The 17055-nt window shown below is 40.2% G+C and overlaps 1 protein-coding gene across 7 annotated transcripts in view; it reads right to left on the reverse strand.

Annotated features, from left to right (window-relative positions):
- Window positions 1–5998: 5998 nt before the first annotated feature.
- The window catches only part of TGS1 (trimethylguanosine synthase 1), a 28559-nt gene continuing 17502 nt past the window's right edge, over window positions 5999–17055 (reverse strand). For 2 of the 7 annotated variants that reach the window (XM_068932691.1, XM_068932690.1), the window contains exon 13: window positions 5999–6278. In XM_068932691.1, coding sequence (XP_068788792.1) covers window positions 6162–6278 — 117 coding nt within the window. In that variant the 3' untranslated portion in view covers window positions 5999–6161. The other 5 variants (XM_068932697.1, XM_068932696.1, XM_068932694.1 and 2 more) reach the window with 4 other exon arrangements.

Below are 17055 nucleotides of genomic sequence, written 5' to 3' on the forward strand. Positions count from 1 at the left end.
TGAGTCATCGTCTACACTTGGTTGTAAAAGGCGTCTTAGTCTTTTACATCATCTCATCCTGAACAGTAATTTTTCTAGTAGGTGAAGAATCTCCATGAGATTTGCTTTTGCTGGGAGAACTGAGCTTTTCAATATAGAAAAGCATCATTAAAAATACTTCCTGGCATGAGGTTTCATAGCTGAAGCCACAGCCCTGGCTTTTCAGCACAGCCTCTTCTTGGGGAACTCCAACTTCCTACTTTGGGACAGTTGATTTCTAGAAGTACAGATCTGAGCCGGAGCTGCAGTTAGTCATGTCTTTGCTGGAATCATCCAAAACGCTCTTAAGTATAAGGGAACTCCTCGAACAAGCTCAGCCGCAACCTGCATCCGCTGAAAATCCCTTCTGTGCAAGAATGAGTGTTCAGCACATGCAACCCCCCTGAGTAACTCAGGGTGCTCAGCTCAGTTGACCTGGGATTCTCTTGAGCAAAACTATACGTATTCAGTTTTCCTAGGCAGAGTTTCAGATTATGTTTGTGTATACCAGTAAAGCTAAGTGTACAATTTGCTACCGATTGACACAATCATAGGCTATCCTTGTGCCTAGAACAATTTAATTAATACCTTAGAACCTGTTTTGCTGTCAGATCCTAATACTGCCTCTCACAAAAGCTGCTTGCCACTGTTACAGTTGCCATTTATGACACCGTGACAACGTGAAGAGCCCTCAGAGATCTAATAGCAATGCCATAATAGGACAAACGTATTTACTCAAACTGCATCAACTGTGCAGAGAAGTATCTTCTCTGATGCACATTCTTCGGTCACGTTTTTAGGACAAAAACCTGGGGAAAGGTATTTTATTATTCCCAATACAACATAGGAACGCTGTGAGCCTCTCGACTCAAGATTAGCCAGTGCATATTACAGTTCTGGTGGAGCCTGAGCACAAACCACAGAGTTTCACAAGAAAGTTGCAGTATAGTCTTGAGAAAAAGGAAGAAAAACAGTTGAGCCATACAGACCTAGGAAGAATCATACTGCCATCTAAAACAGACTGTCTCCAACAGCACTTTTTTTTCCTAACTGATCTGAGAACTAAGAAACCCAGAATGACACTCAGCTTCAGTGGGTTTTCAGTGAAACCTATGCTGCTGTGAAGTGCTTTAAATTTCCCTCTGGTTTTGCAATGTTGCAGTGGGATGGCTCAAGACCTCAGAGAAGTGGCGAAAGGAAGCTCTCAGAAAACTAATTTGTACGAGACCTCAAGAAGGGTACACAAGCAGCTGATGGCAAAACCTCATCCCTGACACCCAGGAATACGCCTATCAGGACATTTGCTAAAAAATTATCGATCCTTCAATCTTCATATGGAGAAATCCAGAGCTGACATTTAGGCTAGTAGGAAAAGCACAAGGTAGCTGGTCGGGGGCTACTCTGTGTTGCAGGGACTGTTTTGCACAGCTCTGTGCACAGCTCGGTGCACAGCACCTGCCTGGGGAAGTCCCTGCTCAGGGAAACCCTTGAGCGGAGCTGCTATAACGTCTCCCAGACAGGCTGCTCCCCTTGACCCCAGCGCGGGCACCAGTCCTGCTCAGAGCAGCGATCGGGCAATAGCAAAGCCTCACATGTCTTTAAGAGCCGCCACAAAGCCAAACACCCTGCTTTAAGTGATCACCCTGACTGAAGGTGGAAATCAGATCCTGAAGGGGACAAGCCTTGTTTACAGCTTCAAACGTCACCTTTCCTCCTGCCTCTTCCTCATGTGGTTGCGGCCAAGATTTTCACTAGTTACTTTTTTAAACCTCCAGCCCCAACAGGTTCAACCAATCTGGCTTATTTTTAGCCATTTCTGCCATTTCCTTTCAACTAGCAAACTCTTCTGCAGCCTCCCCACTCACACACAGGCTTCTTCTCAAAATTTAGGGGGCTATGTCTAACAGCAATAGGACTATTTTAGGCATTTGGGGGACTGCACTTAACTGAATCGATAAAGCATCAGTCTCAAAACTCCTTCCACAGGGTGTATGAATCGGTGCCATCCTTCACTGGTCGAGTAGGCTGGAGCACTCGACACCTTACCCTTCTGACAGCTGAAATAGGAAAGTGTCTACATCAATTTCCAAGTCTGGTTTTACAGCATGTATTCCTTCTCCTCTTCCTTTTTTTAAACAAAATATAAAAGCACTGAAACAATGACCGTTAGGTCTTCCTCACTTGGAACACACTTGCAAAAACGTATCTGTTTTGTTTACACGCAGAAATCTCAAACTTCCTTGCCACTGAAAACCAAGTTTTTAGTACTCCGGACTGCATCAAGATAGACCAGTGACAGGAGTGCTAAAATACCTGTTCTAAACTAGGCTAAACTAGTCGTGATGAACTAGTGAGCACTACGTAACCAGGCTACTCCCCTTTCTTGATATTTAGAAGTGCGAAGATTTGGGTATGAAGGGAGGAAAGTTAAAGAGAAACAGTGTAGGTGAGGCGTATAAAGGCAGAGAGAGTAAAGCAAGTGAAAACATCCCAATTTTCTGCTGATTTGTTCAGTAAGTTGCTGCAAGTATTTTTCTCCCTGTGCTATTTATGGGGCTTTCTTCTTCTAAATGTTACCATGGTCACTGTGGCGCAGCATTAATTTGTTTATACAACCCTTGAGTTGCACATATAGACCCAGATGTTATTTCAGAAACACTATACTTGGGGAAGATTTTCTAAAACCTGCACATCAAAACCTCATGGAACAGTGATTTTTACCATAACACTAACAAGGCCTCCTTCAGAGGAGGGCAGCAATGCTAACTTTCCTACCATGAAGAGACGGTTGTTCAGCCTCATTGATGCAACGCGCAGATCCTCTTGAATCTGCAAACAAACTTAAGTCTTGTAATATGCCTGTTTTAACTCAATGTTCCATCTATTATCTTCATACCGTGTAACAGAAAAAGGAACTGATGGGCTTGATTTAATATTAGATTTACTTCAGATAAACCTAAGCGATCAGGGGTTCAAGAGCACGGCAGAAACTGTAAGACAAAATTTTTTTTTTTAATTTAGGCTACTAGTTCACGTTCAAAAAATTCTGCATTTTTTCTGTAGCCTGTTTTGAAGACAAAAATCTGTCATAGACCAAAGGTCTATGAATACTTTTTTTCCAGTAGCAACATGACTTCTTTGTATCCTAACATTAATTTTTTGGATACTGTATGCAAAATAGTACTCAAGTCCCAACAGCGTATTAGAACTCCGGGCACGAGACAACCACAACTTTAACCGTGTCTCAGCAGATATTAATTTTCTTTCTACAGTTTAAAACAGAATGATATTTAGAGAATGCCTTATCATAAATTAAGCTATCCTCCATGAAGAGTTTGTTGGCTGAAATCACTAACAACAACAAAGTGAAGATACTTAGATGTATTTCGGGCTTAACAGATTGACTGATTCACAGCCCTGTGAACTGTCACCTGTTCCGCCCAAGCGTGAAGCTGACAGCAAACATTCACCACAACACAGCAGAGTAACCAGAGTCTTATTTTAAAAAAAAAAAAAAAAAAAGGCCCTTTTTTACCTCTTGGCTACACAGATGAACAGACGTGAACAACATTCTTCCAGACACTTTTGGTTCTTAATTTGTTTGCAAAGCTCAGCAGGGACTTTTGATAAGTCTTTCCTTGTTACCACGAACTTTGCCATAATGGGAGTAAACGTTTCTGGAACAGAAACCGTGTATGTTACATCTTTTACGCCACCTTTCAGCTTCCCCGCTTCGAATACTGGGCATCGAACAGAAGCTGACTACTTTCCTAAAGGAAAAAGTGAATTCACTGATATTTTCCCAAAGAGCTACATCTTGTTAAGAGTGGAATGAGGAAGCCCTGAAAACGCTTCTGAAGTTATTCTTTAACTTTAGGGAGAAAAAGGGGACCAAAAAAAAAAATTTCTATAAGCGATTAGGAGCACAATATAGTCGATTTTAGTGCACATAAGTGTAAGATACAGTATAAATTATTGTATTCTTCATTTGGCCTCATGACTATTTCTGGCTTTTTTTTTTTTTTTTTGGCTTGTAGAATGAAAATTGAAATACATTACATTTACATGCTATTGCTACAGTAGGCTGGGACCTCCAGCAATATTGGATACTCTTGTCAATCCCCTCCTACTAGTAAGGAAGAGGACATCTATAAAACCAATAGATTTTTCAGGAGGAGGAAGGGGTAAAGAGACGGACGTTCCTTGCCATTTATTAGAAACAAAAAATGAAGTGCAGATAATTTTTTTCCAACTTCCTTTAAATATTGACATAGAGGCTGGCACTATCACAACAGTTCTTCCTCTTTGTAGTGCAGCAGCAAAACTCAGTGACGCAAATTAAACAAAGCCAACAGATTATCTTCAAACTAATCTAAAATATCTTACATAGAGCATGGATGAAGCGCTTATCTCAGTATCGACTTAGCAGCTGTCTGGTACCGGATAGACAGTAAAGTTAGAAAAAACTATGCCCTAAGTGTAATTTTACTGCACTTCACCCTTGCCCTGAGTCAGGCTGTATGTGTGGTTTTTAACACCCCCTAACCACATACTTGGACCTCCTAACTGTGATTGGAAGAGCTGGCTTTCCTTCCTTACGGTGGTGGGGGGAATCCTGATCTGGTTATTTTACAGGGTTTGCTCGGTCAGCACAATTCTTGTAAAATTGGAGCTTCATCTTTTCTGCCTTCAACATCATACTCTGTACCCCTGCACTCCTACCTCAAAAACAGGCTTGGAACTGGTCCTGGGTGCTCACTCTACACCTATTCCAATGGGAGCCATCCTCCTGCTCTGAAAGGGAACCACATACGTTACCTGTTGAAACCCCTCTGCAGGGTTTCCTGGAGGAAAAGACCAGCCTTGGAGATCCTTCTCTGTCACATGGTCTGAACTGGCCTTCCCTCGGAGGTGTGCATCCAACAGCACCACCAGGCTCTGTAGCAATCCCAGTACAGATGGGGCAGCACAGGGCAGGCTGAGCCTGGCAGCTCCTTACCCCAGTGTGTGGCACTGGCCTCTCTCGTGCTGCAGCTCTCTGCGATTCAGTGCCTGGAGGGGAGAGGGGCTTTGAGCACAAAGGGCAGCTGCTGATGCTGACTTGCTGGGGGAACTTTCCTGCATCATCACCACAGAGCAAGAAGGGGTATTAGTTCCCCAGTGCAGTTCTTTTCTTGTCCAACTCCTTTTCTGCTGGAGATAGATCTAAAGCAAGTCTCCTTACCCCAAAGCCAGGGTGGGAGCGCAGAACCACACATCAGAGATAACTGGGCTCCCCTGAGAAAGGACCAGGACGGAGGGGGAGTAAGATGTAGAGGTTTTCTTTTGCCTCTTCCCCTGAGGCCTAAGTCAATCCCTGAAGCTGGAACAAGGCTCAGCTACCCAAAGGCTTCAGAAAGGGAGGACACAGGTGAGAACCAGGCAGGTATGGTGCAGAGGAAAACTTTGGGCCAGAACTTCTCCTCAGAGAATCTTTGCAACAAAGAGGATGGGCAAGGGGGGGAAAAAAAAAAGAAAAAAAAGAAAAAAAAGGGTTTTTTTTTTTGCTCTGATGCCAACTTTGTGCTTTTGTGCCACCCACATAGTTCTGTCCGCAAGCTGCAATAAGCTGGAGTAACCACTATAACAAATCCGTGGCCCTTCATGTTATAAAGAAAACCTGAAAAGATTTCCAAGCAAACAGTGAGCCGAACAGAGAAGTTAACACAGGGCTATATCTGGTGGGGTATCTGAGTGTCCAGCTCATACTACATTGAGATTTTTGTTTGTTTCTTAAGCATTGACAATTGTTCTCAACACATACTTTCAAACTATCTTCTTTTTGATGCTTTGAATATTCAAAATAGTGTACTGAAATAGCACAAATGAGCTATAAAGAAGTCCTGAAATGCCACTCAATTTGTGAGAACTGAACTGGCAAGACTGCATTCTACGAAGATTTTTTTCCTACATTTTACAATTAACTATTTTAGTTTCAGAATTGTCAAAATTATTATAAAAATTTATTGACAGTAGCAATAAACAAAAATATTTATCTGAACAAAAATTACAGCAGAAAACAGGTTCACGTCAGTTTTGACAAGCTGTTTGCTTATACAAAGAGGAAGTCAAGAAGGTCACACTTGGAAGTATCCACATTTAATTCAGGAGATGTCATGCCTTATCAGATCACCAAAATAAGCAGTTATTGTCTTCAGTTTGTTATTGAGAAAATTTTGTTCTATTTCAACTTTCCCTCCTGGCCCTGCTAAGGAAGCAACCTAGAAACAAAGCACAAAAACCAATCAATCAATGCACAGGGAAAAAGGTAAAACAAAACTTTTGTTCCTATAAAACACCACCTAAAACACATCTCTGCTGCGTTAATACCAGTGAGAATACTCCTTGTCATCTACTACTTCTGGTCATTTCTCCACGTCATTCTTTACTCACAGAAGTGGTTAGTGGCTTTGTGACTCAAAATTTCCCCGCCACAAAGCCATTAAAGTAAGAGGACTTCAGAACTAAGGTAAACAACCATTGCTCCACACATTGCTCAAAAGCCAGAGATGTTATGCTCTGCTTTACTGGATCGTTGGCATTCAAGAGACCTTACTGCTTGCCTGTAACAGCTGTGGGAAAAAACAAGTTGTAAACTGTGCCACGAAGGTATCAAAATGAGAAGTGTCCCCCCACCCGAGATGTGGAGAGGTGAACTTGTGAAAATGAGTCTTAAAACCAGGAAACAAAGATTGCACTGAAAAGGGCAGTGCAAAAAACAACACAGGATGAAGAGAAAGGTCACAAAAACCAGTTAAAGATTTTTTTGTTGCCATTGCTATTGCGTGCATTTGAACCCCAAACAGCGTTTAGGCAAAACTGCTGGCAGCTTGCTAAGGGCTGTGGAGTGCTGCAGGTAGAGAGAGCCTGGCAGGACACGCTGGGCCAGCGACGTCAACACGCGCGGCCCACGCTTACGATCAACAGAGTGAGAATTTCACTGTTTATGCTCTGTTGACTGAACCTGGCGAACACCTTTAATGTGTAAAGATTACAGAGGACAACAGCAAGGGATATTTATTGCAACAGATTTTTTATTTTGGATTGGAGACCACAGGAGTCTGTCCTCTTCTGCTCATACTGATACTGTCTCGTTGTCCCGCTGTGAGGGATGACAGCCTTACAGGCTATTGATTTCTTACAATGATAGACTGCGCAGGCAGAAGGAAGAGAGCATCACAATTCCACTTTGACTTTTTTTCTTCAGCAGCCCCAAATGCTGCTCCTGGGACGTGCAGACCAGACCACATGGACGGGTACTTATGGTGGTTCCCTGCTCTACAGGCAGTTCTGCTCAGTGCTGCAATTTTCCTGCTCACGACAGGCTTGTGGGATCAGGCTTATTTTACGGAACAGCTTCTGTTTCTGCACACCAAGCAGATGCAAACTGTTTCTACGCAGCCAAAAACTGATCAAGGTCCACAAACCTGCAGTACATTTTAACTGATCTTTAAACCAAGAAGTCCATGATATTACCAGCAAAAATTTAACGCACAGTTTGCATTATTAACGGTTGTAAACTCCTCTGACACTCTACCCTGTAGCACGGTTTTAAATATAAATATGTTGAACTTCCTCTATTTTACGGTAAGTTTTAAAAAATCAGCCTACTACTGAGAGGAAATAACAGATTAATCCATATTATACTTTGAACCTCTATTGACTTGCCCAGAAAACTACCATACTTATCTAAAACAGGTGTTTACCTTTTCTTTTAAATATTTGCAGAAAAAACAAAGACAAGCACAGTTTCTTCATCCTTCAATTTAATATTATTAAGAAAAAAGGTCCACGTTCATGTCAATAAGGAACCTGCCACTTAAGTAAAAACGCAGAAGCTGTCTGATTTATAAATAGCACAAGAATCTGAAATTGGCAAGCGATCAGGAATGTTAATTTTATGACTTATCTTTTCTTACTTGAAATTCTAAAAGCAGTTAACATTGCAGGGCAATTCATACTTCAAAAAAAAAGACATTAATTTTGTACTGTTTATCACCAACAAAAGCTAGAATGACCATCTCAAAAAGCACTAGAGACCCCACATTTTATAGCTCTATTTAAGTCTTCTAAAATATTGATTAGATTAGTCAACTTATTATAAAAATACTGAAATTACTTTGTTGGGATTATGTATCCCAGGCTTTCAACACATAATTTGTAGCACTAAAAGCATGTGCAAGTACAACTAATGTATTCATATTAAACAGCTATTTACTAAATCTTTCTGTTCGAAGACCAAATACAGTAACAACTGATACACTGCTCCTTCTCTTCTAAGAGGTGACATCTACTGAAGAACATCTGAGAAGTCACAGGCACTATATCTAGTTTTAAAGGCTCAAAGCATTAAACTCAGGATAACGAAGACTAATTTCAAATTTCAGGATAATGAAGACTACTAAAAATATTTGAAAACCTAAATGTGACAAAATCTAATGGAGTACACAGGCATAAATTTCACAGGGAAATTAAGATTCAGTACAAAAATCTCAGGATTGCAGAATGCCATAAACTATACAGCGTTCTCTTCAAGTTCAATTAGCTCAATGTTAATTTCTCAGCTTCTCACGTTAATGGGAGGTCCAGAGAAACGAACTGAACTCAGTAAGAAGGCGCTGCCCGCTCAAATGGAACAGCCAACATTCGGAGGAAAAAATTACAAACACTGTGCGGCAGCGTTCATTCGTAAATCCCTGGAGGTTGCAAATTTAATTACGTACAAGTTGCCAGCCTGCAAGCTCTCCTCAGAGGGTTCAATGAACCCTGACAGCTTAACAAGGAAAAACTGCCATACAGAAAACTTACAGTATACACTAAATTGGCAGAGGGACACCTTCTAAAAATAACAGCAGATTACAGAACAGTGTTTTGAAAAAACAAAAGGTGCTCATCTGTTTTTAGAAATATCAACACACATCTCTCGTTCTTACAGTGAATTACAAGGAAGAGTATGGACAGACTTCTGAATTTATTAAAAAACTGAAATGGACTAACCCAAAATTTATTTTTCATTTTTCTTTCCCATGCTGATCTTATAGCTGGGGGATTCTTAACCCCATCCAGACACTCACCAGACTGCTTTGTTAAGTTCCAGCCAGTGGATTCAGCATGCTTTAATCCTTTAAAGCAAAACCTAGAACTGCACCTGCTTTGATGCCTTGAAGCACATCCTCCGGCTGCAAATTCCACGTATAACTGGACTGAGAAGCAGGCAGCAGTGCTCCAGCTGTCCCTCTCTAGGCCTGGTGCCCACCTCCAGTCGTGCATCCTGCCTGGAAAGCGTCCAGCCCGGGGCCAATCTGACCTCAGCTCACCTCTAACAGCAATGAGCCTGCGCACACACAACACTGCAAAGGCTCAAGACCACTGCACGCTACTATCTGCATAAGAAAAACAGATCCAGACAAATAATGATCACTGTTGATATTTTCCCTCCATCCACGTTCTGGTTTATTCTCTGAGCTGAAATCTTCCTCCTCAGGGAGCAGACTGTGAAAGTCTTTTCAGGCAAGCTTAATCTTGGTGCACCAGTTCAACTAAGCCATTCTCCTCTGCAAAACCTCCCTGGCCTCTTCCTTACCCTCTCTGAAAATCTGTATACAAGCCCCCACTACGACCAACTTGCCTTACTTGTTTTGTTCAGTAATTCCAAACTTTCCACACTCCTCCACGAGGAGAGGTAAAGGGAATAGCTTCAGTCACTGCTTCTGACATTTCTCACTTGGTTGCTTGATTCTTAAATTCAGCGACTGCTACCAGAATTAGTCTACAGCTACGGAAACAGTCACAGAACATTAAGAATCTAGGCAACAAGTTGGATATTACATTTATTAAAGAGGTTATCAGAAAAGAAATATGAAAAGGCAAATGAGCACAGAAGATTATTTCAGGAGTGCAAGTTGCTTAAAGTACAAATTTTCTGTTCAATGATATACCTGAACAAAATAAAGTATTTTCTCATTGATGGTATCACCCCTCCCCCCAAAAAGTTTTCTGGGGCACAAGAAATACAAGCTTTTTGTCCAATTAACCAGTCACACAAAGACTGTAACTCATGACATCGTAACTCATGTCACTTTACCCAACACCAATAAAAACAGGGAAAAAAAACCCAAACTAAAGTTTAGGGAAAAAGTCCTGACTCACTTAAAAAAAATACTGTATTGTTTAGACTGAACATGGTAAAACTAGACCATTCACGCTCTCAGACAACATTTTTGAAAATGTACAGGTCTGGTGAATAACGCCACTAGCACAGCAGTGCTGCCACCCTTTGACAGGCTAGAATATTTTTAAAACTTGAGGTGAGCAAGCTAAAATTCAGTATTCGAGCACCACTGCGTTTCAGGAAAATTTAAATCCAGATGTGTTACTCTGACTCAGTGTATGGGAGGGTGGTGCAGGAGTTACGCCATCTTTATCTTTAATCAAGGACAGAGAACATAGTCGAGTTTAAGGTGGGCTGCTTAAAAGCTGAAGTTATTAACATGATAGCTGCAGCTGAAGTGTATACAACTATCTTAAAAAAACATCAACGTGCAAAATATATCTACCCATAATATTTATCTGTCGAGCCCTGTAATACCCGAGCATCTTACAAATACAACTAAATTAATTTAAGATGATCTCCTGGCCTCTTACTTCCTTCTTTGCTCATTTTTATAATTACTCCTGAGTAAATGTGACATTGCTTGGAAGGTCACATTTGGCTAGGTCTCCAGTCATGAACCTCATCTCAAATCACAGCTGAATGAAAAGGGCCAGCAGCAGTACTACCAGTTAGTCTTCCACAACATTTCTGAATTAAAAATGGTTTCCATGTATATTTTTGTTAAACTGCTCTCTGGCATGGTTTTCTGTACCTGCAGTGATATCAGTCGAAAAATACCACCTCCCCCCCCGCCCAACAAACAAACAAAACCCTATGTTTTGCCCATCTTTACACTCTCTTCACTGATCAGTCATTTGTAACAAAGGGAATTTCAATTTCAAAAACAAACATAAACTTCTTACATCTAGGCGCTAGACTTTTAGAAAGAATAAGGCTTTTGTTTCTAACTGCCTTCTCTCAAAGCTATTAGGATAAATGGGAACAAAGGCAAGAAAATAAAGCATCTGTATTACGTATATTCTTATGACTATTAGGGTCAAAAGCATTTGGCTAGGCAAATTAATTATGGGATAAGCAAATCATTCTAAGCGCTAGACAACGAACAACAGATATTGCATTCCTTATGGCAAGGTCTGGAATGCAAAACAGACCCATGAGACCAACATTGAGAATAGCAAAAGTTCTAGCAAGGGTGAAGTGCATTTCACTAAATTATAAACAACTATCACCAAAAAAAAAAAAAAAAGCCCCAAAAATCTATTCAACTTGACCACTCACCCACTCACCAAATGTGTAAATAGTAATGCATACATGAAGTTATAAATACAGAAGCAGGAAGAAGTCTGGAAAGTGACAGATTTAAAAAAATATTGATTAACTGTGCACAGAAACTAACTGTAAAATTTTTGTCATCCCTCTACCCTGCTTCAGTTTTTAAAAACAGTGTCTTAGGTGAACAAAATTCAGTCTGGAAGTTTTTCCTAGCAAGAACTGTTTTACACACCAAGAGGACTGCTGACAGGCCAGCACGTGATTGATGTATCTACTACTGGCTGATAAAAATTAAATCACTTGCTACTTTGAGAGATGTTTACAATTTGCATGGCTTTCTTGGTTTATATAGTTCTAGTCAACTAGTAGGAATCATGGGGGAGAATATCATAAATATCATAAATGAGAGGATTTTAGAACACAACACAGAACAGTGTACGCCTGTGAACAACTTTCTAGTGCAGAACATTTATTACTTGTCCTTGAATCCTCCACAAATCCATGAAATGTTGCACTATATCCACCACAGCAGCTTTTATGCTGTGCACCTTCCCAGTGGCACTGCCGTTGCATTCACAAGTAATACGATCCCAGTTTCTTCTTTATAAGGGTACACTTTTAAAAGCTGTATCAGCTCCTCTTTTCTAGCCAGTTTCAAAGAATTCAGTCATTTCTGAAGTCTGCGCTTTCATCCTCCAGAGTGATGCAGTCATGAAAAATGTAGATCGAAGTGCTACAGTCTTATATTTGGGAAAAAACAACAACAAAAATAACCCCAAAACAACCCACCTAGCCTTTACTCAAAGTTAAAGGAAAGGACAGGACTTTCCTTTGCACCGGCTTAAGCTAAAATCCTTGAGGTCTTCTCTGAAGTTTTCAGGACAGGAGAAAACTCCTCCTGCAGATATTGAGCAGTAAGTTATCTGCAGCCACCTAAAAACCCATCAACCTGACAGTTATGCCTGTCATGCTGTTCTACTTGGTCTTTCAGGCATAATTATCTTGGGCCTGTCAGTTTTACACAAATAAGATTAATGTGGGCAGCAATAAATAATTAAACAGTTCTAGTAGTAAAAATTGTGTTAGCAATTTACTCACTTTAATATTTTAGGAAGTATAAAACTTTGCATATGGTTTGAAGAAGAAGTAATACTTGAAAATGATTAAAAGAAAGCAGAATGTTATCCTTTGAAATATATTACCGAAAAAGCAGCATTACCCTTCTTCCTCTGTTACATTATATTACTATGAGGTCCAAAAATAGCCAACTGAAGAAAGAGGAAATTTTGCAGACGGTTTAAGTAGCAACTCTAACAGGAAAAGGCATTCTTTTCAATTAAAAATAATTTCTGTTTATGAAACTGGAATTATATTAACACCGGATTGTGAAATAGACTCAAACTTTGTAGAAGGGCTTTTTTAAGTCATTCCACGTTCAAATTTTTTTTTTTGGTCATTTGCTTTGTTTAAATAGGCCTTTCCTGATATCCTATATCAACATGAAGCATAAAAAACTTCATAGCAAATTTACAGTATCTGTGATGTGACTTCACAACACTGTGGCTATAACCCTCAAAGCAGAGCCACAGTGCCCTATCCCTTCTTGGGAGAGTGCATATATATTATAACTTCAGTCGAACTACATAGAGAAAGGCTTCCGGATACTGGCAGATACATTTCTGGAACTATTTTTTCTTTTGTCACAGGCCGGATATTGGGTAGACCAAAACTTCTGTCTAACCCAATACGGCAGCTCTCAAGTGGAATAAAAATGAGGCATTTTCCTCTCAGAACCATCCAGATTTAGCAAAAGCACTAGTATTCTGTCTTAAGAGTAGATCAATATTACTCTACTTGATTTGCTTTCATTGCTATAAGGCTCATAAAGATTCAAACGTTATCTGGAAATTGGCCTCAATTCTCCTGCTGCTTTTATATGTTAACAAGGTCCACAAATTAAACCTTTCGCATAAATGCATACTCTAGACGTTAAACATACAACATTTCCAGCAATTATATGAAATTGACTTTTTGCTAACACAGAAAACTCTGTTTCTGAAATGAAACCACCATCTGTAAATTTGTGCAATTTGACTGTCTTCTAAGAATTTTGAAGAAGTTTAGTATAATGAGCAAGACTGAAAACATTATCCAAGGAGTCAGTTTTCCATGGTCAGGCTACAGTTGGGCTAAACTCCAATTCCCCAGTCTTCTCTAGCAGCCTGTCTCACCAACTAGGTTAGACTGGTCTGAATTGCTGATCAGTCTCACCAATATATCAGGCCATCAACATATTAGGGTCATCAGTTTATTAGGGATAGCCATCATACAGCCTAGTAATTCCATTCTAAAAAAAAAAAATACCTTAATGATAGCATTCACGCACTTTACAGCAACAGTTAGGAGCATCACTACATTAGTACGTGAGCATTTAGGAGCGTGTGCTGCGGCATCTTACATAAGAGAGTATACCTCCTGCAACAAGGTGAGAAAAAGCTATCCAACGTTACGGAGAGGCTACTACAACATCACAGAAGTGACGTTCCTCCTTTGCTGCAAAGAGTAAAAGCTACAAAAGTATGATCAGGTAAAGAAAACAGGGCGAGTGAGAAAACAGGAAACCCGCTAGGGGAGCGGTGATTCTGGAGGGACGTACATGTTTCTCATTCTGCACAACAGGACAGAGTACAGGCTGCTAATCAGGTCATAGACTATTAATATTTAAACGTCTGTCTCAACAACCTTGCTTCTCAGTCGCTCATGGAGGCCTTGGTCAGATTTTGCTGAAGTATTAAGATCCAGACGTAGGATCCCCTCGAGAAATCTCTTTCCTTTCCCTTGATCTGGCAGAAAGGAACCAGCTCAGAAGGGCAAGGATGCCAGGGAAGGTTCAACATCCCTGTCTCCAGGTTCTCTGCTGCCAGCAGAATCAAGCAACAGCAGAGCAAGTGAAAGAAACTTTCAGAGTTTTGTCAAAGGGTGCATGTTCCTTAACGCTCTATTTTTTGCCTAAACTAATATCAACTTAAATTAACACCATTAATTCTTCTCACAGAAAAGCAAGAGTGATTTTCAACTACCCAAGCATTTCTCAAGTGTTTTCACTGGACTTCATGTTAATAGGACATAACTGTGATTTAAATATGCAAATCTATTTGAGATACTGACCTCTAATTCTTTTCTACTTCTAAAGAATTCCAAGTAGGTCAAATCTTTTGTTTATTTTTTAAACATACCACTGGCAGCCAAATAGAAGTGTAGCTCTCTCCATAACTACCTCTCTCTTTTTTTTTCCTAAGGGATGTGAAAAAGGTTAAAGAAGACTCAGATGTAACGACGCGGCAAATGGATCGATATCAACAAGGATGTCACACATAGTTGAGCTTTCATGCACCTCATAATAAAACTATATATTTTTATTTTTATTTATCTATATAATGGTTCCTGATTATTCCTTAACTAAAAAGAATGTTTTATAAAAAGATTGATTTGACCTAAAACTGGACCTATATATTACAAATTCTGTAACCAATATATGATTATGAGCAAAGAGATTCAATGAATTAACAGAAACGTTTCAGATTTCTTGTAAATGCACCAACCGTATTTCTATCGGTTTGCTGCTCCCTCTCGAGGCAGAAGCATGAAAGTTCTTTTTCCTCTTCTCCTTAAGCTCAGAGGATTTCAGTGCAAGTAAGGACCTATCTTCTCTCTACGAGACTAGCTCTACACAAAAAAGGTCAAAATAAGCACTGACTTTGTAATAAAATCATGCAGAATAATGCTGTTTGTCTTGCTCAGCAATAAAGCAACGAACGGAGTCCTCAGAACCATCTAGGTCAGGGTTAGCTACCACCTGCTTTCACACTAGTATTTTCCAACAAGACTACTATTCCACGTTAGCTATCCAACTGTAACAATAAGCGGTTTCTTCCACTAAATTCACACCACCTTAACTAAAGGCTAAACAGTATTTTTATTATAAGGTTGCTTCTAACTGCTGGGCATTTATTTCTATTTGAGTTTGATAGTCATTGGTTGGACAAGCAAGTTTACACCGATACACTGGCTTACAGTCAGTAGAAATGTCTCCTGGAGGTTTGCAATGGCAATTAAATCAGCTTCTAAATCAGTTTTAATTGACAAAGCACACCTCGTTTGTGGAACCAAAGCCAGTCAGTGACAGGCAAAATACTTCAGTTTTAACCGTTACCACCTTACATATTAAGTGTATTAGACTGCCTGCCCTGGGGGCTAAGTGATCTATGAAAGCCTTACATATGGTGCATGCCTACACAAAGAGCTAATTTTGAAGGACACTGAAGAGTCTTACATGTCTGAGCAATGTTCTCAACAATCAAACATAAAAAGTTTCTTCGCAAATTTAAGGCATCAGATAATCCGTTTACTCAAATACTGCCTTATTTAAGTTATTCAGTTTTCAGGTGTTAATCTCCTCCAAAAATGTTTTTAAGATGTAGTTCAAATTTTTACAGGCCCCTATTGTGTATGCACTACCTTCACAAGCATAGCTGCATCATGCTACACACTACCAGTGCTGTTCATGGCTCTTTGCCAAGGAAGTTGTTCAAGTAGAACAAATGACCCTATCTGATCCATGGGAAAAGTAAGATGGATCAGATCTGGGACAAAACCATGAGCAAAATGAGAAAAGAACCGCCCACAATAATCAGTAAGGAACTTCAATAAGAAATCTTCAGTTTCTCTTCAGATTCACAGCCCTGAAATTTTAATGGTAGCAAATTCAGAAACTCCATTCCTAAACACAGCTGCAGACAACAGCAGCCAAATGCATGACCTGTTGCATACAGTCGCCTATTGACCAGAGCACTCACCAAGGATTTGGGAAGGTAATAGTCAACCCACCTCTATGTGAGCTGGATCATGTCTACATCTCCCCAGACAGCATTCTAAACAGCAGGTTTGACACACGCTCATTCTCAGATCATCTCTCCTTAGTTCCTTTTGTCTTACACTGGCATAATTTCTAGAAAGAGGCATAAGGAATTGCTTTCTCATCCAGAGAGCAGTCTATAGCCTGAAGGACTGAACTGAACCCAGGCCTTAAGCCATGTGCTTTAACAACTAAGCTATGTTCGTAAGGGCATGTTTTTGAGTGGCAGCAGTTGGTAGTCTACGTGAAGCCAAACCTGTGGATATATATCAAGGAATATTCAGAGCACACCAACAGTGTTCAGGGACAATCAGACTGGGATCCAGGGGAGGCAAGACAGCTAGCTCCCAACCACGTATAGGTGCTGAGCTGTTCAGTAATGACAAGACTAAGATATTTCTGGGCATATACTGAAGGGAATCCTTGAGGGGAGCTGCAAGATTTCAGCAGAACAAAGGAGAAGAACCATTTGTAGGAACAGGTGCGGGCCTGTGGATTGTACTCTCAGATGCTTTTGTGGGAACGTAGGTAAAATTCAGGTGCCTTTGTCCACTTGTAAATCTAGTGCCATCATGAGCAGAGCAGAAACCTGGCAAGCTGGTTCTTCATTGTGACAATGAAAGCTTGACAAAATGCAATGGTTAGAAGTTGAAACTAGACAAACTCTGCCTGAAATTAAGGTTCCTATTCAGAGATT

This window comes from Struthio camelus, chromosome 2 (assembly GCF_040807025.1).
Source record: "Struthio camelus isolate bStrCam1 chromosome 2, bStrCam1.hap1, whole genome shotgun sequence".
Taxonomy (NCBI): Eukaryota; Metazoa; Chordata; class Aves; order Struthioniformes; family Struthionidae; genus Struthio; species Struthio camelus.